Genomic DNA, 27,036 nt, shown 5'->3' with positions numbered 1-27,036 from the left:
GTGCAGCGGGAAACCATGAATCTGATCCTCCCAGGAGGTATTGGATGCCACAGGATTTTCATTAACTGTTTTTACTTCACAACTGCAGAGATCAGTCATGCAGGCAGCAGGAGAGAAAAATATGCAGTTTCTTTTTTGCAGGGAGCCCTTTTTTTCTGAATAGCGATTTTAGGGATAGATTAGCTTTCATGCCTAATTTCTCTTTAACATCAATTCCAGGCAAGAAGTAAAACCCATCTTGAAACATGTATGCTATGCTCCATGTATGCATCTCAAAGTTTGATTTTCAGTTTTGAATAAAACATGGAAATCCTATTTATTGTTTAATCCTTCCTTACACAGCCCTAGATGACCGAGTTAGGATGGAAGATAGGTCCATCAATCCCACGCTGTCTCCTTTCCGGAGGATGGCAATGAGGCTGGGCAGAGGGTTAACCACTCAGTATTCTAGAGCTGTGGAAGGAAGGATCCTTCGGCCCTGATGTACGGAGATTTGAAAACCCCCGAAAACACATTAGCTGTTTTTGATAGACTTTGTGTCAAGATTAGAAAAGTTCAACTGGACTAATTATTGGATTGTGGCACTCTCACATCACCTTTTTTTCTGAATTGGTGAATACTGGGCAGTACAGGTACATTTTCCATTGTCTCCTCTCTAGAACACCATGATATAGAATAAGGAATAGGGCAATAAACTATGTGCTGCATGTAATCATAAAATTACCAAACTCTAACAAAGACTGCATTATTGATGCTTTGTAACTTGCCAAACATTGCTCCTCCTATAGAGAGAAAAATGCTATACGAACAGACGACGTTGAAAAAAAAACATTTGTCTTGACTTATTTTTATATCACGATTATCAGTTTTAGCGTGTTTGTAGAATATCCTAGTTTAACTGTTTGCCATTGTCACAGACACATATTTGTCTTTCTATTAAGACTGCTAGAAGGTCACCTCTGATATGAGTGTGCTATTTACTTACTGCCACGCAGTGTGCACTGCCCACCCCATCACATGGCTGCCAGAATCGCCCCAGGCCATCCACAGCACAAAGCATAAAACAAAGCTCCAGTGTGACATTTCAGGCTGAGTGTTATTATATCTTTAGTTTCAGTGTCTCTATTTCAGTTTACTTGCAGATGTGCCCCCTACATTACACTCATATGTTGATTTTATTCCTTTTTCATTTAACATTCTGTGGTCCACAACAACCAAGCTTGCATACATTGTGGAGTTGACAGTACCATGGGAAGATGATGTTGAAAAAGTACCAGAGGAAAGAAACCAGATACACAGAACCGGAAACTGAAGCTGCTCAGGAAAGGCTGGAAGATTAGGATTAGGATTTTCCCTGTAGAAGTGGGATGCAGGGGTTACATTGGTACATCCACAACCAGCCTTTTGAAGAAGAGGAAGGAAGTGAGGGGCCATTTCTTCCAACAAGCAATCATGTCTTTATCAAATGCAGCAGAAAAATACAGCAATTGGATTTGGATTAAAAGGAAAGACAACAAATGGGCTGCAAGATGAGACAGGAGGGGATGGAACTGAGGGGTGTGTACCTGGGATACCAGGTAACACCATTAAGCCTCCTGGAGGAGTAGTGGGTTCATCAGTGAAATGTCAAAGATGAAGGGTGTCCACCTGATGCTGCCAAATAATGTACCTACCGTCCACTTTTTCACCACACCAATCAAGAGTGCAGACTTATCACAAGGACTGAAGCACCAAGTCCTATTAGTTCTACTAATCTACTGGGTTATTTTTGTTGTTCATTGTCAGTGAGAATAATTTTGAGTTGTTATTGCATTTTTTACCAGAAAGTAATTTCGGATGCAAGTTCCTTATCCACGAGAGGGAAGAAACTCAATTTATAATCTCTCTGTTTTAATTCTTAACAACTTCTGAAATATCAACATCATACTATCTACATATAAAATGACTAATACAAGCAAGTTTTTTAAACATTCAATATTTACAATAGGGATGCGCCGATACCGATACTAGTATCGGTATTGGACCTAAATGCTCAGATGCCTAGCCCGATACTTGAGCTTCCGGTATCAGGAAGCCAGGCAGCGAGTCATTACATGCTGCTCGGCTTCCTGATTGGCCAGGAAGCCGGCTCCATGCTCCCTCATCACTTATGACGAGGGAGCATGGAGCCGGTCTCCCGGCCAATCAGGAAATCGGGCAGCGTGTAATGACTCGCTGCCTGGTTTCCTGATTGGTCGGGAAGCCGGCCAATCAGGAAGCCGGGCGCCGTGTCATTACATGACACCCGGCTTCCTAATTAGCCAGAAAGCTGGCTCCATGCTTTCTCGTCACCTGGTGATGACGAACCATGGAAACAGCTTCCCCGCTAATCGGGAAGCCGGGTGGCGAGTCCTTACACACCGCCCAGCTTTCCGTCTGATCAGAAAGCCAGGTGGCGAATCATTACACGCCGCCTGGCTTCCTTAATGGGACTTCCGGTATCGGTATTCAGTATCGGTGAATACTGGAAAAAAATATATATCGGTACTCGTACTCAATACCGAAAACCGGTACCGGTGCATCCCTAATTTACAACAAGCAGATTCTTTCACAAGCCATATATCATACCGTAGCATTCTCTTTTCATTGTGTTCATAGCGTTTACCTGCTGGCTGGCTGGAGGACACTGAGCCCCGATAGAAGGCAGATCCATCACGTGCTATGGCCCATACCTGATGTCCTCCTCCTACGGACACGGAAACAAAGGGCTGGTCTGTGCCAACATGGAGCCAAGAGGAGCCCTATAAGGACATTTGAAAAGTCAAAAAGTGTTTTCTTTTGAATGGCAAGACTGAACCCTCTCTGCTTTAACTAGCAATGTTACATTATAGGAAAGAACTTAAAGTGACATTAAACCCTCAGATTTTTTAACATAAACCAATACTGTAATGTGTGCCTTACTGTAATCCATGGTTGTTTCCCTTCTCTTTGCTGCTCTTCCTTTTAAATCCTCATGTCTACTCATGCTTTGGGAGAACTTCCCTTTTCAGCTCAGGGCCTCTTCCTGTAGTGCTGGCTCAGGTTACAAGCCCATAGAAACGTATACACAGACACCGTGTATCTATTCCTGAGACAAGGCAGTCTGCTGCAAAACAGTTTAATGGGACTTCCGGTATCGGTATTCAGTATCGGTGAATACTGGAAAAAAATATATATCGGTACTCGTACTCAATACCGAAAACCGGTACCGGTGCATCCCTAATTTACAACAAGCAGATTCTTTCACAAGCCATATATCATACCGTAGCATTCTCTTTTCATTGTGTTCATAGCGTTTACCTGCTGGCTGGCTGGAGGACACTGAGCCCCGATAGAAGGCAGATCCATCACGTGCTATGGCCCATACCTGATGTCCTCCTCCTACGGACACGGAAACAAAGGGCTGGTCTGTGCCAACATGGAGCCAAGAGGAGCCCTATAAGGACATTTGAAAAGTCAAAAAGTGTTTTCTTTTGAATGGCAAGACTGAACCCTCTCTGCTTTAACTAGCAATGTTACATTATAGGAAAGAACTTAAAGTGACATTAAACCCTCAGATTTTTTAACATAAACCAATACTGTAATGTGTGCCTTACTGTAATCCATGGTTGTTTCCCTTCTCTTTGCTGCTCTTCCTTTTAAATCCTCATGTCTACTCATGCTTTGGGAGAACTTCCCTTTTCAGCTCAGGGCCTCTTCCTGTAGTGCTGGCTCAGGTTACAAGCCCATAGAAACGTATACACAGACACCGTGTATCTATTCCTGAGACAAGGCAGTCTGCTGCAAAACAGAAGTTCTGCCCAGCATGAGAACAGATACAGATTTAAATGGAAGAGCAGCAAAGAGAAGGGAAACTACCATGGATTACAGTAAGGCACACATTACAGTATTGTTTTATGTTAAAAAAATCTGAGGGTTTAATGTCACTTTAAGAATATTCACATCAGTCTTTAGAAATGTTGCCATACTAGAATACACATTCAGATATTTGACATTTATATTACTTTACTTAGCTGGCTACTGCTCAGCATTGGCTGTTATGGTAGACTAAAAGTGATACCAAAATGACAGTCAGTACTTTTCTTCTCTTGGATTACTAGACAAGTTGTGTGTTTGAAATTATACCACCCCGCTGTGCCACCTTCAATGTCAAGAACTTCTGTTCTGATGACCTCATGACATTTTCACATTCATCTATGTGTTATTAAAAGTCTTTTGGATAACGCAGTTTGTGAAAAGCATGACATTTACAGTATGTCGGGTACCTTCAAAGAACATCTGCCATCATACTTATCAGAGCATGATTTCCAATAAATATGGCAAAGTGCCTATGGTATGACTCCAAACAAGGGTTTTCTAGCCAGTGTATGTTTTTAAATAGTACATGTGTTTTTGGCCTTTGACAAAAATGACATGTTTGATTATGTCGCAGGTGGATTTAGGCACTAATAGCTATAATTGCATTTGCTGCACACCTGATGACACCTGAGAAAAAATGTGTATCAAACCCAAAAATGTAGTCACTTACTAACCCACAATAACACTTAGGACTCGTTTACACCATTTGCATCTCTAAATGCATCTCAACTGCATACACATTGGTGACAGCTTCTTCCCAAAATTCTATCTTCCTGGCTCTCATGTTGACCTTCTTGATCAAATTTTTTACGTTCATTTAAAAAGCAGCGATATGGCCATACTAAAAAAAAAAAAAATTCTGTAAAAGGAGGGGTGCCAGCTGTCAAAGTCACACGACCAGCTCTCCTCCATTCACCTAGCTCGGTCTTTTGGGAAACCCTGCAGAGCTCTGCTGGTTACACACAATCAGATATATTCACTAAAGGGTGAAGAGTTTGGAGAAGGCAGGAGAAGGGAACAATCTAGGAGAACATAGCTGAACTGGAAAGTGAGCTGAATGGGAGAATCTTTCCAAATCAGTTATTTTGTCCTAGATTGTTCACTTCTCCTGCCTTCTCCAAACTCTTCAGCCTTTGGTGAATAGACCTGAATAACCCGATTTTTATGATTCTAATGGCCCCTACTGTGCATAGTGAAAGCCAGTGTATCGGACAGCCCCATCGAGTTAGTGACCCAGAACAATTATGCAGATAAAGACTTCTGACTTCACTCTGGCTTTCATGATCTGCATACTTCCTTCAGTAAGAGACACATAATATATTCCAGCTATAGCCTGGCCATAACAACCAGACATCTGGCATATTCAGAACACGATCTCCGATATAAGTCTCAACTATGCTAGGTTTTATTTAAGACCATTCTGTTGAAGACCCCGCCACTGTGACTCCCAGATTGTGGTTCTATAAGTAGACTGTGATCTTACAGCAGGGTTCTGTTTAGTGACACCAATTCGACACAAGACATCCCCCTTGTTGCTGATGGCCCAGACAGAAATTGGTTCGTCGTCTTTTGCTCCTCTGCCCGGACATATAGAGACATCCCACAAGGCAATAGGAGGGACCTCCCGCCATGGCCCGCTTGTCACGATTTTACATTTTCTACACACAAAAAAAGAGAGGTATTAGGCTAAGCCTTAAGTCCAACATAGTATAACACAGTAGAATTAGCTAGAGGGAAATGATGCTGTATTTCAGAAAGCACTGGCTGCTTATTAAAGAGCTCTGTCCATAGACAGCATTTAAACAAGAGAAAACGGTTAAAATGACCAAAAATTGATTGAATTTTGTCAGTTTCCTGCTGAATCAGACAAAATTCAAACCCTGGGTGGCCCTGCTAGCATCACCTGACTCAACATGTAGTATTAAACTCTCAAACTTGTTTTCAATAATGAATCTAGATCAAACAACTATACATTAATCAGCAAAGCATTGCTTTACCTTTTTGCCCAAACACTTACAATCATCATGTTTCTAAACAGCTGCCAAGTCTCTCAGCTCTGCTTTCCTGAACTTTCTGTCCACTACAAGATCACAAAGGACAGTGCAGACTCCAGCAACTGTTCATCTACTAGCTTGGAGAAGAGAGGAGGGAGGAGAGGGGGCCAAGGGGAGGGGAGTAGCTTGCTTTTCTGTGTCTGTGTGTTTGTGGAGACACACACAGCTTACTAGCACACACAACGATGGCTCCATAGCACTCTGCTTGAGAAAGGAGTCACTCTAAAAAAGGAAGTCAGGACCAGTGCTCAGGGGGGCCAGCTGATTCTGCAGGAAACTAAAACTTTAAACATAAAAGGAGCAGCATCCATTTTAAGGGATTTCATCAGCATCTGAAATAAAATCCTTAAAATCCTCTTGACCTTAATATCACTTTAAATCTATGTTTGTCAAAAAAGCAGGGTTGAAAATTGTCGGCTGAACAGTGACTGTAGTCAATCAGCTGCATTCACTGTTAGGGTATTCTGATAACCACGGGTGCCCGCTGTCAGAATATAGTAGCCAGCTAAGGAGATTCCCCCATCTCCATCAAAAGATTTTTCTTGTTCAGAAGCTGAATCTTAACATCTCTGGTCAGCTTTGCTGCTTTGTGCTACACATTGTCTATATTATATGAAGTGCAAACGTGGGTGCCCCCATGTACACTTATAACTAGTGTCTGCAGCCTGTGCCTGGGTGTGCTGGGAAGCTAAATTGAAATCATATTTCAGATACGTATACTAGAAGAATATGAAACTACACTGGATGATGCTTCATGAGCACAGATATGTGGTTTTACATATGTGTCTGACACTAAAAATAGGATTTTGTTCTTACCGTAAAATCTTTTTCTCAGAGTCCATTGAGGGGACACAGCTCTGAAGAACTCAGAGATGGAGAGGCAGCAGCACATCCCTACTTCTCAGAATTCTTCAGAGCTGTGTCCCTCAATTCGTCACCCACCCTGCACGTCAATGGATGGATCCTGTCTGTGTCCGAGACAGGACACAGGCACCTGTACGGACCTGCACTTGAGGTGAGTGTAGAGGGGCGTATAGCCGCATAGTCCCATAGAGAAGGACAGGGGCTGCGTACTAATCACACGCAGCACCTCTCCTTCCCGGGAGCTGCCCGATACGGCCCTGTACGCAGCACGGAGCTGTACGTGCCGTCCTTTTCTAGTGTGAATGAGGGTGAACGATAGAGAACACTCAACAGTACTGAACAGCAACTCCTCAAAGGGTTCTTCAAAGGGGCTCCACAGGGACACAAGAAGCTGAAGATTAAAGCTGGCCATACACTGGTAGACTTTCATACAAACGTTCATACGACGCATCTCATCAGAACATTCAATAATACCATCCGAGACTTGATGAATGTCGTTCGAAATTCCATTTGATTTTAACTGCTCCTTTGATTTATTATTTTGTCACTATTGTCAAAAACGATCATCAGTTTGACCCCATTAACTACTAGAAAATCAAACAAACGTTTCCAAAACATATTTTTCAAACTGAATTCTACTGGTGTATGATGCATGAGTACTTGACAGACTACATAAACTTCCTGCACCTCTCATCACTATAGCTACCTTAAAGCAGAACTCCATCCTCCTATCCTTTACAGCCAAGGAAGGTGCCGCCTTAGCCTCTATTTGCATTGCAGTTGCCATAGTGCTGCACACTGCATACGCTATTACATCAGCCATTCAATTGAGAGCTGAAATAAGCAAAGCACACTGGCGACCTTGCCAGTTACTAACTAGTTTTGCTTTAAAGAAAATCTATCATAAAAGAATAATAGATAATGGGGGCTGCCATTGCTGACCTATGCTTTTGCAAATGCTAGTTCCCTGGCTGCCATGATTTGACTCGAATGCTGACTAAGTTACTGACCCAGCACAAGTATGGAGATTCTGACACACATTTGAAGCTTGCTTGTGGGTTTATATCCTGGATGTCTTTATCTTCTGTTGAGCAATCCTGCCATCATGACCAGAGATGCAGCAGCCTTGGACTTTAACCAGGTCCATACACTACACACATTTATAAAATTAAGACAGTATCACAGTATGATAACAGTATGGGGTTCATCCATAAAAGTTCCACCCGCATGGCGTTCGCATGGCACCAGGCCCCTAGATAGCACTGACGAGTCTAGGAATTTCCTATAGTCATCAGTGCCATCTAGAGGCACTAGTGCCGTGCAAATGGCATACCCCGGGAGGAACTTTTATAGATGAATCCCATATTGTTAACACAGGTAGCCTCCCTTAAAGAGTATATTCTCCATTTTGTTAAGATTTATATCATAACTGATTCCTACTCCTAATGGTCCAGTGCTACCACATATCTGTTCCAGGTTGGTGACTCAAATGTATTGTGGCCAGACACAGTCAGACATCTAGCATGTGAGGCCCCCCAATGTCTCTCATGTAACTTTAAAAACATTTCAGGCCAGGTAAAGTTCAATATAAGTAGCAACCGCACCTGCGTAAAGAATCTGCAAAAGCCAGCATCTACCATATGAAGGATTGTTATGTTCTATATTGTAGTGCGCAACTGTCCTTACATTTAAAATCAAACCAGGTACAGGAATGACTGCATACATGCCACTAGTTCCTGTAGCAGCAGCACAGAAGCTCAGACAGAACTCTGTGTTCTCAACAAATAAACCAAAGTGTTCTGTAAAGATTCCTGGAACTGTACCGCAAGATTTATTTACCTTGCCCAGCGTCGTCTTCTCACAAAATCCTTTATGGTCTTATAGCCGTGATAAGACCTGCAAAGATATACAAAACATATATTCACAATCTGGCCTTTCTTTTATATCTCACGTACCAGGGAATAGTGAAAGTGTTTACTGGGATTTTTGTGTTTTAACAATTCTTTGTGCCGAGTTCAACAAATGTTTTGCTCTGCTTTGTTAAAGCCCAACAGGGGGAAAAAAATCTAAGTTTGGCTGTGAATAGTGAATAATTTACCTTTCTTTATGATGACTTTTATACTATATACTTTTATACCAGGTTCTGTTTATTTCCAGCCCTGGGGACCTGCAAAATTGCTCTGATGCTTATTTGAGGGGACTGGTCTCAGGTCACCCCGGTGTAGTTCTTCAGCTGTAGCAGCTTATGTAAGCACATCAGTAAGACCTTCCCAAGAAACACACAATATCATGCCCACAATGCACCTGATTCCTGTGTACTCGTGGGAAATGTTGTTTTCAAGCTGTGGAGAATAGCAGATTGGAAGTGATGTGCGCTGGTTGTTATAATCCTCCTACCAGCACCAGAGGATTATATTATATGATGCCATATTAATGACGTCACAGCAATACCATACAGTATATCTCCTAAAAGTGTTGGGATCTGAAAATCAATCCAGCGGGTTTTAAAGGGATATACACTATATTGCCAAAAGTATTGGGCCACCCCTCCATATCATTGGATTCAGGTGTTCCATGAAATTTCCTTGCTACTAAATATTCCACGGTCAACTGTTAGTGGTATTATAACAAAGTGGAAGCAACTGGGAACAACAGCAACTCGGCCACGAAGTGGTAGGCCATGTAAAATGACAGAGCGGGGTAAGTGCATGCTGAAGTGCACAGTGCGCAGAAGTCACCAACTGTCTGCAGAGTCAATAGCTACAGACCTCCAAAATTTGTGTGGCCTTCAGATTGGCACAACAACAGTGCAAAGAGAGCTTCATGTGCGTGTAAAGGCAGGCGTCACAATACTTTTGGTAATATAGTGTATTTGGGGTGTTGTGAGAAGTGTGATCAATCCTGGAGTTGGACTTTAAGCAAGAGACAAATAATATGCAAAGGTAAAGTGCTTTGTTTATGTCCTCTAAGGGCCTGTTCACACCATAGTGTTGAGTTAAACACATGATATCTGTGTGTTTAGTGCACACCATCGTACAGTGCACCTAGTGTGTGGTACTGTGTACTGGAGTGTTGTGTTGCCATTCATTCGAATGGCACCCTAAGTCCCAGCGGCCATTTTAAAAAATAGTGCATGCATTACTTTTTTTGCACCGTAATGCACCATATTGCAGCTCCATGCGGTGCACTTTGTTGCAATGCACTGATGCCAGGAGGTGCGCTGGGGTTCCATTTAATTGAGACATGGGACCACACACCAGTTGTGATGTGCAGTAGCGTGCAACAGCATGCGCTAAACTTGATGGTGTAAACAAGCACTATAACAGACAAAAACAATAAAATCATTTTGGTTATATTTAGTAGTCAGTCTGCAGTCAGTGCTGAAGAACATTCATGATTTTGGTTGCTTCAGGTCACAGGTAGTTATAGGGGTAGATTTGTAGTAGTCAGCACTAGCTGTTGGTTAGTTAGCAGAATGATTGCTGTTCTGTCATTCATTTTATAAGCGACTGTAAGGCCTCTTTCACACTGGAAATTGAACACACATGATTAGATGCATTTATATGGCTTTTATAGCTGCAGCTACTACAGTGCATTAGAACATCTTCCGAGTAAACAGCCGCTGTGATGAGCGACTCCCCCTATGCTGGTAAAACACAGAGAGTCACTGACTCAGCACAGTGCCCATTCAGAGGGCGCATAGTATATTTATCAAGGGATGCTCGCCGATTGGACATCCAGATCAGAGAATGCCTAGTATTCATTGTAGTAGCTGTGACTACTACAGTGTTTTACAGGGTCCCTGTGGCCCTGCCAGGGATCATTTATAGATACTTTCATTGTGCCAAGCCGGATCAATAAGATATATATATACATTTTTGAAGCTAAATGGGTTCATTCACACGTGCCTTCTGCCACAGTCAGTTTCAGAACAAGAGAAGTCTGGTGCATCTAAGATTCGAATAGGACTTCGGAATGCCGCTGTAAATGCATCTAAATGTGCCTGAATGCAGCTAAACCCACTGTACGGTCTGTTTACACCAGCAAGATGAACACATGGCCAATGGTGTGCGCTGGCAGAAACAGTGCTCATGTGCAGTTCCCACTGCATCACAATGTTTACTTTTCTTTGTGTTAGAATCAGTTCTAACAGCACACATCGCAGTGTGATGTGGTTGTACTGCGTTGCACCACACTGCACTGAAAAAAGTACAGCATGGAGTACTTTTTCAACGCACACTACCACAGCACCGTGAAATTAGCTAAGCTGATTGCATACAGGGCAATTTGCCTTTGGTTTCACTGCAGCCCCCACACATTTGGTGTGAATAGGCCTAAAGCAAACACAGGAAAAGGTGATCTGGAAAGAATAAAAGTTGTTTATATTTCCCCGATAACTTTTCCTACATTTAGGAAAGCTAAAAGTAGGAGCGCCAGTGTGAATGAAGCCAAGAGTGTGGCACAGGATGTTAGAAGGGTAGTCGGTTTAGCACAAGGTGGCCGTGGAGCCTCTCTGGACTTTTTACCTGTTTCTCCAAATTAATGGACAGCCACCAAATAGTATATATATTGGCAATAGGTTCTTCCTCCTATTTCTGTAGATGTATGAAGAAAAAGATGAGGCTGACCATGCTTTAATATCGCTGACAATTCAAAACATGTATTAATATTTCAATGGATGTCATTGTAAATGTTTCTGCACTGGAAACAGGGCAAAGATTGTCTAAGGCCTCATTCACGATGGCAGCAAGTTTACATACACACAGTGGATCGCTTTTCAGAGGCAGACAAGATCCAGTTTGCCATGAGGCAGTACTGCAGCCTCCTGAATGTCTGTTTTTTTTTTTTGTGTGCTCAATCCCAAGGGGGATTTAACATTGGAATACGTTTGACATGCAGTTGCAATGCGGTCCCATTGACTTTAATTGACACATTTGACAAGCGACAGCACTTGCCAAACATGACATGCTGTAAAAAACTTGCCGCAAAGTGTTGTGGTCGCAACCAGGTATGACATCCCGAGCGGCCACCATGTAAAATTGTAGGTGGGTGGACAGGGGGGAATACCGCCCATGTGAATGAGGCCTTATAGTCCTGAATCAATGCAGTTAGCTCTTGGACTTTAGGACAATATGGGGTGTATTTATAAAAAAAGCCACTCATCCTGTAAAACTGCCTGTGCATTTGTGCTGTGTGAATGGGGGTAAATATTAATGTTATTAGTATATTTTCTTTCCAGATGGAATGTGATATGCAAATGCCACATTATGGCCAATAGATGGCGTTGAGAAGCATAGGAAATAGATACTTCTTTCCTATGCTCCTCAGCTCCAACTATAGTGGCCATAGTGTGGTATTTTCCTGATATTACATTCAACCTAGAAAGAAAATATAATATTAACATTCATTTTTGCACCATTCATGCAAAACTAATGTACAAGCAGATTGGTGGCTCTGTGAGCTTTTTATAAATTTGCCCCTATGTGTATTGTGACTCTATGGATCATGGAAATACAGTATGAATTACACAGATTGTAGCACACAGTAGTTACACGCATCCAAGGCTGGGTCGAGAGTTAGGCAGAAGAGGTGGCCACATTGAATGCTTGAGCAGAATTGGAACGCAAAAAGGGCAGGAACTGCAACTTATGCTGCTGAGGTAGTATACAACTCATGTGGGGGCACTTAAGGCTTTTTTGCCTTGGTTGCTAAAGGGCCTAAGGGTCCCAGCACTGCACACATCACCCCAGGACCAGCAATACTGATTTAATAACTGTGTGAAAGAAAGTGCCAGCCAAACACCTAACTGTTTCAGCTGCTAAATGGTTATTAAGGTAGAAGTCATTCTGTCCTGGCTCCTCTTCCCCCATCATCCTACTGGATCATGGTACCAATAGAATTAAATTTAGCTGCAGGGAATAAAATAATAAAAACTGTGTCCTACGTAATGTGGGACTTGTATAATATAAGTATCAGGAGGTTAAAAGGGTTTTGGATGAACCTCTGTAACAGGAAATGGGAATGAACAAATACAGGAAGAAGATGGCATTTGTCTTACTCACGCTGGAAAGTCTGCTGCATACTGCCATCCTTCCCGATCTGTTCCTCCAGAAACATTGAAGTCGATGTACCAGTCTGCAACCTGCAGAGACAAAAATGCGACATACCAGAACAAGCTATATGGAAGCATAGACTCATGTGGAAACACCTAGACCCAAGTGTGTGTGTGTGTGTATATATGTGTATATATAGTATATATTAGTGGTATTTGTAGTGGAGAATACTTTTTAACTGCATGATATTTTTCTGCTATTCGCAAGTCTTGAACATGTTTGCTCGATCTTTGTAGATTATGAATTTAAAAGCATATTCCTCCTTTTTGCAAAAAATAAACAATTACACCCATATTGCAAAAAGAATAAAAGGTGCATTTAGTGATTTTTGCATTGTAGCCTCCAAAGCATTGTAACGGCGATGAGTGAATGGCAGGTGCAATGCTCAGGCTGCAGCAGACTGTTCCTCCAGCCCCAGGTCTGTTCCAAGGTACAGATCTTCAGATATGGAGCTAATGGAAGTTATCAAAGAACTACAAGTGAGGTGACATCGCCAATCTTGTAGTCCATTGAGGACTATGAACCCTCTGCTGAAATGGCAGAAGGGACTGTTTTTTTTTTATTTGCAGATCCAGTGAATGGGTCTGTGAATAAATGGCATGGTTGTGTGGGTGAAGCCATGCACACCCATGCCAAATTAAAAATATAAAGAAGCCTGTGGGGAGAAACACCCTGCAATTCAGGTAAGTGAGGGGCAGGTGGAGGGTGCGGGGCTGCGGAATGGCTCCTTGCTACTCCCTAAATATGGTCGGTAAAAGGTAGAATTAGTCTTTAGGTGTATGTCAGGGCAAAATAAATAAATAACATATGTAGTACATCTCTTCAATACATGCACATTAACCATGGACAGAAATATACCTGTCAATCTGCCAAAAACTCTTGCAGCAGGCTGACAATACACACCATTTTTGTGGTGTCAGCTCTTCCCTTTTGTTAAACTACTCAAACCTTTCCACTTTCCTAGCTCAAAAACAGATACACTAATCTTTCTGAAGTCCCAAGATAAGAACTCGGGGGGGTGGGGGGGGGGATTGGGTTCTTAATTAAACAAGTGCATTGTTAGGGTTTAAATACCATTTATTAATAAGATATAGAGATGTTGACTGCCTTCCTAAAATAAAAAATAGGAGGTTTATTCCCCATTTAAACTAAACAGGTTGATTGCCTTCATGGTATGACTATTACGCTCATTACTGATCTGCAATAAATATGGAGGTCAGAAAGTAAGAGAAAGGTTGCAATTGCTGATCAGTATAATTGTTCTGGGTTAGTGGCCTAGAGTACTGTAGCAACAAAAAAGCAACAATGGCAGCCGCTCAGATCACTTTGAAACTAGCCAAAAACAGAAAGGTGCACATCAGCAGGGCATTATACAAAACAGTTCAAAGGGGGTCCTTGGTTTTGTCTATTACCCTGCCCGTGAGCATCTTTCTCCTTTTTTGCTAGTTTTAAACTGATCCGAGCAGCTGACATATTTTTGATTAGGTGCAGAAGTCTTCAGCTGCCTTGTAAAGGCAATGTCTAGGGTTCTGGTGTGTAGCTGTTCCCGAGAGCACAGCGCTCCCTGCTTTATTCATCAGAGAGCAAATTGGAGAATGAATGTTCCTCTCATGTTCTGCTCCATTCTCTATCCTGACACAGTTTGACATGGTCCCAGGCCCCCCAGAAGAGCGGGGGACCCTGAAAACCAGTAGCAGCCATGATCATGGTATAACCACTTCAGGATGAGGACATATATACAGTATATACAAAAGGGCTGCCTCCAGCTGAGCATGCTCTCTGTTTGTACATTGCTATATATGTCTATGGTGGTGCTTTATATAGATTTGGTCTATTCGTTTTTCTAAATTGTTTCTGTTGTAGAAACCTATTAATACAAAAGGTTACTTACAGTGACACTAAACTCAGGAGTTAAATCTTAAAAATACATTCAAGTTCCTTAACTTTTAACAAAAATGTATCTTATTTGTGTATCACTCAGCTGTAGATCCTCAAATCATCTCTGAATTGGTGCTGACACTGTCCTTCCTTCTGCACGGTGGCTACTCTTGTTCCCCATGGTCCCTGTGTGTGTTGTAAAGTAGCCACAGCTCCAAGCTCACTTCTGTGATGAATCTCACGTTTAGTTTACTAATTTGTATTGAGGTTGTAGTCCATCACGAATGCAAGCTTGGAGCAGTGACTACTTTACAACACGCACATGGACTATGGGGAATAAAAGTAGCCACCTCCAGAAGGAAGGACAGTGTCAGCAAAAATTCAGAGATGATTTGAGGATCTACAGCCAAGTGATACACAAATAAGATACATTTTTTATTAAGGTTAAAGGTACTTGAATGCATTTTTTAAGATTTAACTCCTGAGTTTAGTGTCACTTATATACAAGTCACTTAATAAAATATATCTACACCAATGCATTCATAAGGGGTTATATTGCTGTAAGAAAGCTCTGCTGGAGCCATTAGATTAGCGCCATCTAGTGATCAGAAAGCTAATTTTAGCAGACCCCCGAAATGCAACACACACGACCTTTACACACAGATTTCATTCTAGAGATACCTCTCATCTATATTAGACTGATGCAAAAATCCACCAGTGGCATTTGAAATAGACTCCAGCGCAGAAACAGGACATTAGTGTGTTTGCTTTATCTAGTGTTCCTAAGTACTGAGCTTCCTTGTTTCATAATTAACAGTGTGTGAAATGCTGCCAATATGGGCTTCCTATTTACACACTGTTATGTGCACAGATAGATGGGTTCAGAAGAGTAAACATTAGCCGGTATTATAGCAGAAATAACACTGCACAAGTTCTATCCTTCAAAACAAACCGTGATTAACCATTGCACTGCCAGCACGGCAAGTTCAGGCTCTTGCACACGGGCGTAATGAAAAAATGATCATCTAGGCAGGAGGGTGCTGGCAGATGTTTCCTGCATAAAAACACAGGAATTGGTCAGTAAAGTGATCTCTATGAGTAAGCCGGAATGGTGAAACGCGTTGGTGGTTGCGCACATATAGGGAGAGATAAACCGTGTGTATTTGTTTCATAAATAATTTTTTTTTAAATCTTCGGTGAAGATTTTTGAGATTGTGGTTGGTAAAGTGCTTGCCTTTACAAGCATATAGACACCTAAATGTCTGTGTAGGGTCTTGACGCGTAAAATTCTACTTCCATTCCATTCTTTTAAATTTGCGCTTGTACACCTGTATGCATGTACATGTGTTTGCATGCATATGCACATAAATTACTGACCTTGGATGCAGATTTTTCTGGATCTGAACGCAGCGCAAGTTTACATATCATTATGCACCCATAGAAAATTAGAGCATTCAATAGTGAATTAGAGCATCAACTGTCTTACCCAAGACCACTGTGGAGAGGGGGGCTTTGTGTTGGTTTTTGTGCATTCCTGCAGTCCACTTGCATCGCTCCACATGTATCTGTCTGTTAACAGCCCACTACAATGACAACATAAAAATGACAAGTCTGAGATGTGTGTGTGATAATGCTGGACCCATAACCCATGGTTCTAATAGATATACAGAGGAGTGCGCTTTCCTCCAAGGAAGCAGTTTCGTGGTAACAGTATAGTGTATGTGGACCTTGTTCTGGTCCCTGGCTGCTACCTCTGTGATCATGACAAATAAATAACTTAAAGGAGAACTATGAGGCGAGTGAAAATCACTCAGCCTCATAGTTCTAGCTGACCTGTGAGGTCGGCTCAATAGATCGGGAAGTGAGCGAACACATAGCTCACGTCTCGATCTATCGCTGCAGAGAGCGGTGACTGTCACTGACGGCTCCCTGCAGGGACTCCCCCCCTCCCCTGTCCGATCCTCCAGCGCTGACTGGCGGAACGAATGGGGGAGGGGGCGGGTACAGCTGGCTCTGCCTCTAGATAGGCAGAGCCAGATGTCAGTCACACAGCCCGGCACAATTGTCGGGATCCGCTTCAGCGTCTCAGTATACAGCGAGCAGCAGCTCGCGGTATTCTGCTGCATCTCAGTATACCGCGAGCTGTACCGAGCCTAGGGTGACAGGAGGACGCTAGTTTGTGTCCTCCTGTTACCCTAAGGAGAACTATGGGGAAAAGCCTTAACCCCATAGTTCTCCTTTAATTTTATGATGGCGCTTTGATTTGGTATTGCATTTTGAGTCAGTTGATTCTGATAACGTAACCATACACTATTCGCAAATACCTATTATATGCTATTTTATATGAATATTGACTTACCTTGAATGTCAGACTAATTGGAATAACCACCATTATATTCATTTGGATTTTGACATGCATCACTATATTTTTATTGGATATTTATACGAGATTGTTATGTTATTTTTTTACCTTTTTATTGTTCATTTTGCATGTTAGCCCTAAAGGGGAGGCCTTTACCCCAAAACGCATTGGCTATATTGGATACTCTTAACCAATATACATTTACACTTTTTTTATTTGATACAAACATAGTACTAGGCACTCCTCAGTATACACCCAAGAACATAACATTAAAGAATAACTCCAGAAAACATGTCAAATCAATCAATGAATTACCAGTGTAATCAAGAAAACATTGAAACTATGCTAAAGTCATATACTCCATGCCATTATCTTCAAGTGGAACTCTAGCCCTGTTTTGGATATAGTGAGGAAAGGGTTCATCTTCCTCACTTCTACTAGTGACCAGAGCACCGCTGTCAACTGAACTTCCTGCTTCCTGTCATGAATACATTCTCTATATATTCCTTCAGAGAATTCATTAGGGCAGGTGACAGTGTCAATCATCTCACAGCCCTGGTGGACACCAGGCGAAGCGATTGGAAAACTTCCTCCTATGATTCCCTGCAGCCATACTAAACAAGCCTTTGAGAGTGTTTCTGACTACAGCCTCTTGCCACCAATCTTGTGCAATCTAACTGAATAGGACCTACATCTCTCTGTATATAATTCTTCCTGTAGACTAAAGTGGGTATGGAGCAGAGCTGTAAATAATTTATTTCTGACCAGTTAGAGGTGTACGTAGTGTGGCAGTTGGTGGCAATACCACTATGTAGAGTGGCAAAAGGGTCACCCAGGACTCTCAGCCAGAGGGGTTGAGCAGTTCCAGGACGAAAATACTTTTACCAGGAAAGAGCTGGCTTTGCAGTTCTTCCCAGGTTTTCCCGGATTTGGCTTGGGTTCCTGGACCTGGGAGATTTCAAGAGCATTGGGAGGGATGTAATCTCCATTCCTGGGTCCAGGCTTTAGTGGTGACCAGCACCAAATGATAGTGCACCTCCCTTTATGAAGAGACTGCTGGTTCAGGTTCAGGGCTCCACCTGGGGGACAGAGGAGGTCTCTGCAGGAGTCAGGAGGACTCCACCCTGGGACCTGTCTGTTGCTGGCCGACTGAGGAGTGGGTCACCTGTGTGGTGAAAAGCAGCTGGTAATCAGACAACCTAAAGTCGGTGGACTTTGAAAGTGCTAGTTTGGATGCAGAAAGAAAACTGCACTTTGTGTTTGAAAACCCCGGTGAGGGTAACTCCATTGTTTTGTGAACCTTCATTCAATAAAAGTGGGCAGGGAAGCCCTTAAAAGAAGTCCTAAGCGAGTGGATGCATCCTTAATGCGCTTCTGTTTGGAGCAAATTCTCACAGTAGGTAAACTGCAGAAAGACTATGATAGGTGGAGGTGAGGATGTCTTACTTACAGAATAATATGATAAGGTTTGGGTCATCTCAGAACATCAATCAATGCAAGATGAAAGGCAGAATCCCCCAAGATACAATGTTGGTTTTCATGCCAAACATATACATTTAAAACCTAGCAGAGGTCTAGAACACAGAACCATTAAAGGGAAACACTAACCACATAAAGGCTATAATGTTTAATGTACAAAAAAAACCCACGTATTTGAGCCTGAAATCATTTTTCTGTGTACTATCAGAAGGATAATAATATTTTGTGACCTGAGATAGGCTTGGATACTGTCTAACCCATGACAAGTGCAGTGCCTGAAATAGGAGACTGATAGAAGCACTTTTTTTGCTATACTGGTTAGATCCAGAGCCTGTTTTTCGGTTTGAACATCCATGTAACAGTTTTACATGTTCCTTAAGGTTTAAATTCTACACCAAATGTATTAAGTTTTACATTTACAGATTCCAGTTGTTATGTGTACAGGTTGTGTTTAAAGGATAAGTGAGCTTTTAGATAAAGTACATTTATCTTGTCAATCCCCCCCCCACCCCCCCGCCCCCCACAAAGTATTCCACTCTCCCCCATTCTAGATGCAGAATTACCTGAATTTAACATCTGCCACCTTTCTTTTAAATAGCCTGCAGCTCAAATTTTCCTGCTGCTGACCATCTCTTCAAGCTATGAGGACCCACTGAGCAAAGCCAATAGCAAGAAAGATTTCAACCTTTGAACGCTGTGGAAGGCTACAACAGTCAGATACAGGTACATATGCATCTGGGATAGGGGATGATTGAATACTTATGATCGGGGGGCTAGTAAGACAGGATAAGTGTACTTGTCTGATTGTAGCCTTATCTTTTCACTAGTAGACATACATTTTAGACCAAAATATAATTGGATGTAGCTTCAGATTGGTAAACATAGGCTTAGTTTAGGCTAAAAAAAAAATACTACTTTACTCTGTTATTATGCTATTACTTAAAAAAACTAGGAAATGGAAAACAAGAATGTTCCTATATGCCTCTGCCGCCATCTAGTGCTCACAATTATTAGTGCATTTGAGCCCCCAGTCACACAAGTGTAGCAAATGAATATGCACAAAGGCCTATGATTTTGTGTAAACTCATGAAACGTGCAAAAAACGAAAGTCACTCTTGCAGTGTAATTCACTGTTAATGGCACGAGGCAAGCACACAGAGCTAGAAGCTTCCCTACTTGTAACAAACCACATTTGTTACAAGTAGGGAAGCCAGTTGTAGTGAACAGAAAAACATGCAAAAATGCAACCTGACTCACTCTATTTTCTTTATGAATTAATAACATTCAAATAGTAGCCATGTTGAATGTTATTCATTAATGCATTTCCCGGACTCACTTTTTTCTTTATGAATTGATCAAATTCAGCTAGTGCCCATGATGCTGTATTTCCCCGACTCACTCTATACTTTATGAATAAATTACATTATCTAGTGCCCATAATGCGTTATTTTCCTAAATCACTCTATTCTTTATGAATGAATAACATTAATCTAGTAACCACAAGGCAGTATTTTCTCGATTCTCTCTATTCATTATGAATGAATAACATTAATTGAGTGGCCATAATGCGGTATATTCCCCACGCACTCTATTCTTTATGAATGAATAACATTCATTGAGTGGTTATAACATTCAACCTGGCAGAGGAAATACCCTAATAACATTTAATGTTGACACATTCGCACAGAATCAATGTACATGCAGTTTTACAGGACGAATAGCGCTGACATTTTTTTTTTATATATGCACCCAAAATTACTGCAATATGAGTGTCTGAATGACATCCACGCAACTAGCATCTTTAGAAGCACATGCAAGCAATAGCAGCCGCCATGTTTTTCTCATAACAACGGAAATATTTCTCAAATGTAAATCAACTGACAAATTAAACAAAGATAAACATAATCAATATAAGTTAAATATCAGTAGGGGAACATGAAGCACAATCACCCACAGAAACTCATCATATTTAATTTTACTGGTCAGGTGACTGAAAGGTGAATGCTGATAGGTTACTGTTTGTTTATGCACTTTGTCTTACTAAATAAAAGCCATTGAGTGACTACACATAACATACAGTATGTAAACACATAGTAAATCAGCTACGTATTGCTTAATATAACAATATACGCACATGCTGCTGTATCCAGTGACAGGATTCCACCTCTGGTTTTCGTATATGTACACACATTTGGAATCACTTTGAGGAAATATATTATTTTTGCTGCTGTCTAACCCTAGAGGGAAATCAAACACAAAAAAACAGGAAAAATATCAGTTTTTTTATAAGGTTGGTGACAGCTCAAATCAAGTAATCTCTAAGAAGATGGTCCTCTGGGCATATACGAGAGGAGGCCAATAAGTTCTTACCCTCACCATGATCTAGATGTGCCAGGGATCGGAAATTTTGCAGGTTTGTAGGTGGATATCTTAGTATTATGCATGCCAAATTTTGTAGGTTGTGGTGAATTATAGTTAGAGTCAAGAAAAATGGAGTAGGTGTCATGCCGGAGAAGGTTGAATACCTAGCCGTGATTAGGTTCCTCCATCTTCAAGGGAAATCTGCCCAAATAATCCATGAAGAGATGTCAGCGATTGTGGCTATAAATCTCTGCCCCATCCATCTTACTCACCTGACCTGGCACCTTCGGACTTCTTCCTGTTTCCAAATCTGAAGAAATATTTTCGGGGAAGACGTTTCCACAATGATGAGGCAGTCATTACTGAAGTTGATAGCTTGTTTTCCTCCAAATCTGCATACTTCTACGTAGATGGTATTAACCCTTTCGCTGCCAAGGACGTACGGCATACGGAGCTACAAAAGTGCTTCCAGCTGGCCAGCTCAGTATGCCGTACGTCCTTGGAATTTACAGTTCTACTATAAGCTGATGGTCGCTTTAGCGGACTGTCCCCTTTAAATGTCTCCCTATTCATAAACCAATGATAGTAAAATATTTTTACTATCATTGGTTTCTGAATGAATGAAAAGCCTCTGTACAGAGGCTTCCCATTCATTGAGTGCTGGAGTTGCAGAAAAAGAAATTGAGGATACAAACACCGGAGTGATCGAGTGATCACTCCAGTGTTTGTAAATAACTGGGGACACATAGGGGGTTATTCACAGGGGGAATAGTGTGAATAACATTCACAGTGTGAATAACATTCACATATTCATGCGCCCTTCAGCTCAGCTATTCTATTCTGCTCGGTACCTCTATATTACCGAGAAGAATAGAAAAATGGAGAAAAAATTGTAACCATAGGAGGTGGATATGTAGAGAAGGAAGAGTCAGTCTGGATCTTGGTGAGGGTAAGAACCTATTGGCCTCCCTTCGTAGACCTTCCATGAATGGGATTGGTATGTATTACCTTGCATGAAGCCTCCTCCATAACCTCCTGTGTAAGCCCATGGTGTGTGGTCATAGCCAATTCCCCACACTACACCACAACTGCTGCTCTCCACCAACCTCAGATGTCCTCCCATCTGACGCCAGAACCTGCAATGATGGCATAGGTTGTCACTATTTTTTTCATTAACAGTATTAAAGAGGAAATGAATTGAAAACACATTAGTCAGTGTTGGATAGAGTCTGGCAGGTTGGATCAACCATTGGCTGATCAAAAATTAGGTTTCCAAACCCTGCTCCTCCATAATGACCATAAAATCCCTAAACCAGCTTTGTGCAGATGAGGGAAGCAGATGAGGGACTATAATATAGCTCACATCACTAGCTGGTATAAAGTTGAGCATAGAAACGTCAGCTGTGGCAAAGGAGCTTATACAGTCTCCGACGGGGTGGGTGGTGGTAATAATTTGGGTTCTCTGGACTTACTGAATCAGAAAATTCTAAATCACTCCCCAGATTAGTTGTGGGTGGACATAATTCTAACCAAGCATAAATAAAGCAGATACCACAAAACCACATCTGCCCTGAATAAAGCAGATACAATTCATACACAATTTTAAAGTGGGCTGTCAGTGCAGGAAATTACATCCCCTCAGTTCTAATTTACAATAGAATCTTGTAGTGTATCAGCAATGCACATTTCTTTCCAAAACATGTCCGCTCAACATTTTTTGAGGAAACAAATAAAGGTGTATAGACATATAGTGTAAAATACACCTGTATTTGGTGTGCCCAGGAGCTGTTTTGGCTGCTGTGTTTTTGTGTCCATAGGGTTGTATGGATAGAATATGCTGCACACAGGTATACAAGTGTAAATGCAAGTGCCAGCGTTTACATGGACATGGTCGTACATTCCTGAATGCGGAAGCTTTGGGTTTAGGAACTTACGTCCATGTGTGTGCATCTTGAAATATTAACAGCCCCTCACACATGCATGAAGATCGGAGATTCTCACACCTATAGTCCAGGAATATTCAATAATACTCTGTTCAAAGGCCAGTAAACATAAATATAAATGGCGCTCATTCTAATATGTCAGTAAATATAAATGGCGCTCATTCTAATATGTCTGCATTAAATCGTGGCACCAGACAAGGATATCCAATATTACCGCTCTTATTTGCTTTAACTATTGAAGCACTAGCAACAATTTTTAGGCAATCACCAAGGATAGCGAGTTTTAAAAGAGGTTTAGATGAGGAGAAAATAGCATTATAAGCTGAAGATTTGCTATTGTTTTTAACAGGTACTGTCTCCTCTCTGTTAGCGATAATGACAGTTATAAAGGAATATGGCAAATATTCCGGATTATGACAACTGTAAAGGCAGCTTTACAAATCAGGTCTGGTTCACGCCTAGGCGATTGTGGTTGTTGAACAGTTTTCGCGCATTTGTCGAACGATTTTGCTTTTGAAAACCACACGGTTCTCAATGCATAAAGATGTTTATGAGACCAAAACTGCGCAACTTCCACCTGAAAATAGCTCCTGCATCTTTTTGGGTGACAGGCGTTATCGCATGCGCGACTCTTCAGTGTGAACTGTCGCCTTTGACTTGTATGGGTTTTTGTGTTTTGCATATTATTGCGCGACTGGATCTGTGCGACAAAATGCCTAGGTGTGAACAAGGTCTCAGTGCTTCCTCTACTGGCTGCTGGGACCCGATAGCTGCACTTCAAACACCAAGGGCTGCATGTGGCCCTTGAGCTGCAGGTTGGGCACCAAGGACTTACATTATGTATTAGTTGAAAGCGATGTGACCAGTTTAAGTATCCCTTGCAACAAGTGTGTTGGCTCTACCAATCCTAAGCCGTACTTTTAATCAGGCAAGAAAATCTCTTGTGACCAATACCTAATAAATTATTTTTCCCTAGGAGGGGTAAGGATCTCTTCCCTGTGCACATTTACAGTCATAACAAGAACCTGTTACTGTGGGTAGTAGCCTTGAGGAACTACTAACACATTCTACAATAGGATCAGGTGTTAATCTTACTAGAAAAGCCACTTTAAATTCCACACATATGGTTGATGCACCGACATAAGTTTATATTCAAAACATCAAAACAGTATCACAATTTTCAGCCTTGCGGTCTTCTCTAATACTTACATTTGGTCACAAGACCTTGAGTTAGTGAGAAACTCCAAATCTGGGGATGGTTCACTGACAAATATATCCCCTTTACAGGTGGTAGACCATATTGCCTGCTGGGATGGAGGTCCGTGCATTTTCCTGCTCTCGCAGCAGGACATATTAAGCAGGCAGAGCTAAACAAGACAAACACATACTTATGTAATTAGAAAGAAGGAGAGAGAGTGAATACATGTCTAAGATGATGCTTATCATGAGATGTAACGTGAGAAGGAGCTGGTGCTTCGATATGATTTGCTGTACGTGGCCAAGCACCATCAGATCATCACTGAGAAACCTATGAGCAGTAAGCATATAGGCACCATTTTTTTCATGAAGATTAAGCCATATAGTGTAATATAGTTTGCAAGTATCCAAATGTGTAAGGTCGACCTTAAAGGAAAACTAATCACAAAACCTAAAATGTTATATATTGCAGCGTACCTGTCCTTGGCGGACAGGTACGTGGTGGCTGCATTCGTTTTCATTTTTCAGGCTATGAACATTTTCAGCACACACAAAAATATATCTGTTTTTTGCTGGAAACACAGTGTCCTTGCACTTCCGGGGAGCTTAGCGGAAAGCACAAACACCCTTATATTTCCACTGTAAACCACTTATCCCTTTAGCCCCTATGTAATGGAGATGAACAAAGGCAGACATGTTTGAAGTCCAGCTTGGGTGACAACCATGCTCCATCCACTGATACAGGAACAGGAAGTGTGTGATTCGCCGGATAACCGGGTAATAATCAAGGGAACAAAGTCAGAAAAAAGAAAAACTAAAACAGGTACCTTAGGTACGGATGGTAAGCTGAAATATAACATTTTTGTTTTTGAGTTTAGATACGCTTTAAAATGTACCTGCGGCAACTTCCAAAAACGTAAACTGGCCCCTACTCTGGTGCAGAAGCCAGATCGCTCTATTGGACAAAGCATCACAATTAGTGGCCAAAGGGGATGTGCAGAAGGACGTGGGCCACAGCTCAATTTTCTGAGATCTGGTTTGAATTTTTAAGACAGAGCACCACAGATTTTGAAGTTGAAGCTGAAAATAGGACCCTGGGGGTGGCTACAATACAGGCAATGGAACAATTTATGATATTTGAAGTAGCAACAGGTTTGATTTATAGCTGGACTCCGGGATATGTTATTAATATTTATAGAAGAGACTTGTGTATTCTTACTCCTTACAGGGTTATTCACTAAAAGGTAAAGAGTTTAGAGCAGGCAGGAGAAGTGAACAATCTAGGCCAACATAGCTGATTTGGAAAAATTCCCCAATTCAGCTCACTTTCCAGTTCAGCAATGTTGTCCTAGATTGTTCACTTCTCCTGCCTTCTCCAAACTCTTCACCCTTTTGTGAACAGCCTTGTAAGTTTCACACTGAATTACTGCACAGATCTGAGAGCAATGCACACCGAGATTCAAGTAAGAATACACGTCTCTTGTAATAATAATAATAATAACAGCATATCCTGGAGTCCAGCTTTAAATCAAACCTATTGCTACTTCAAATTACATAAATTGTTGCACTGACTGTATTGTAGCCACCCCCAGGGTCCCTATATTCAGATTCTGTGCAGGAGCTTCCAGTAATAAAGTCCAGACACTGCTGCTGTCTCCTTAGTATACTCCTAGTATACTGCAAGCAGCCCGTAGATGGTGGACCAGCTGGCCCCTTCCCACAGGCCATGCACAGAGATAATGTTACTGATACTTTTACTTCTAAAGCAAGAAGAGCTTTTCATTGGTCAACACAGTCAATGAGCACTTTCCACATTTGCGAGCCTAACTTGAAATACTGAGTGCAGGGCTGTACTGCTGGAGGGGAATGGCCATTCTGAAGGGGCAGATTGCTGGAGTAAATCTATTTTCTCAAATTTGGCTGGGAAATTAGATTTACCCTTTAGGGTATTAACTGGGTTTTCAAGGCATTAGGTGCACACAGGGTGAATGTATAGCCTTTGAAATATATCTGTATGAAGGTTTTTGTGCACGCAGTTCAGCTTTAAGATATTGCCAAAAGGTAAGGGCATATATAAACGCAGACTTATCCTCACTAGCAAGCAAATCAAGCATTGATTGCAATAACCAGGCAGTGTATGCCTAAGCACTTTTGTGGGCGCTGAAAAATCTTTGTGCCTGAACAGTGTTTACTCCTTTATTCAGTAAAAAGATGAGCAGCCCCATCACTGTATTTGTGCAGATACAGAATGTCTGTCTCCCCGGTCAGGGAGAAAAAACTGAAGCACCTTTCTCAGATGCGTCATTTGAACTGGTGATTGGTTCATCTCCCACCTTCTGTCATTGACAGTGGAAGACCGCAGATGTGTGTAGGCAGCCACAAATCTAGCAGGGTGTTGTAGACTATCATCACACTTTCCTTTTAACAAATTAGAATACAAATACAAGTCTGAAGTTTATTGACTTTCCCTCCTCGTTTTCTTACCCAGTCATGCATCTCCTCATCTGTGGCAGCAGCCAGTCGAACCGGCCACCTCTGCTTTGTTCTCTCTGCAGTGTAGATGGCAAAGGTGTGTTTAGCATCATTTAGAACTGGCACCAAAATGGTCACTTCATTAAGAAATAAATGTAGGTACTGGAAAGAAAGGACACAGGGGTTTTTATAGAAATTATGATGAGGGACATGAGAAAAAAATAAAGCTATCAAAGAGTACCCGTCATTCATGCTATGTCAAGGAAGGCTATTTGAGAGCTGAACCAGTTTTAGGTCTATCACACATAAGATACAAAACGTATTACTTGCTTTTAATTCACAAGAAAGCGTTTGGCCATTCACCTTATTCACAAGAAAGCGTTTGGCCATTCATTTTGCTTTTACTAGGCAATAGATAGGATAGGGGGTGTGTCATG

General features: G+C 41.6%; 1 protein-coding gene across 1 annotated transcript in view; it reads right to left on the bottom strand.

The window, feature by feature from the left end:
* TECPR1 (tectonin beta-propeller repeat containing 1) overlaps nucleotides 1-27,036 on the bottom strand; it is a 55,519-nt gene that overhangs the window by 7,654 nt on the left and 20,829 nt on the right. The window contains exons 12-20 of the mRNA XM_018565221.1: nucleotides 26,612-26,761; nucleotides 24,140-24,297; nucleotides 21,996-22,123; nucleotides 20,761-20,863; nucleotides 16,272-16,368; nucleotides 12,857-12,936; nucleotides 8,634-8,690; nucleotides 5,360-5,534; nucleotides 3,319-3,454 (exon numbers count right to left, since the gene is read on the bottom strand). Coding sequence (XP_018420723.1) covers nucleotides 3,319-3,454; nucleotides 5,360-5,534; nucleotides 8,634-8,690; nucleotides 12,857-12,936; nucleotides 16,272-16,368; nucleotides 20,761-20,863; nucleotides 21,996-22,123; nucleotides 24,140-24,297; nucleotides 26,612-26,761 — 1,084 coding nt within the window. The remainder of the gene's footprint in view (nucleotides 1-3,318; nucleotides 3,455-5,359; nucleotides 5,535-8,633; nucleotides 8,691-12,856; nucleotides 12,937-16,271; nucleotides 16,369-20,760; nucleotides 20,864-21,995; nucleotides 22,124-24,139; nucleotides 24,298-26,611; nucleotides 26,762-27,036) is intronic.

The sequence above is a fragment of the Nanorana parkeri genome, unplaced genomic scaffold (assembly GCF_000935625.1).
Source record: "Nanorana parkeri isolate BGI_ZX_2015 unplaced genomic scaffold, ASM93562v1 scaffold3, whole genome shotgun sequence".
NCBI lineage: Eukaryota > Metazoa > Chordata > Amphibia > Anura > Dicroglossidae > Nanorana > Nanorana parkeri.
Note: the sequence above shows the minus strand (reverse complement) of the source record. Positions and strands in the feature narration are given on the sequence as shown.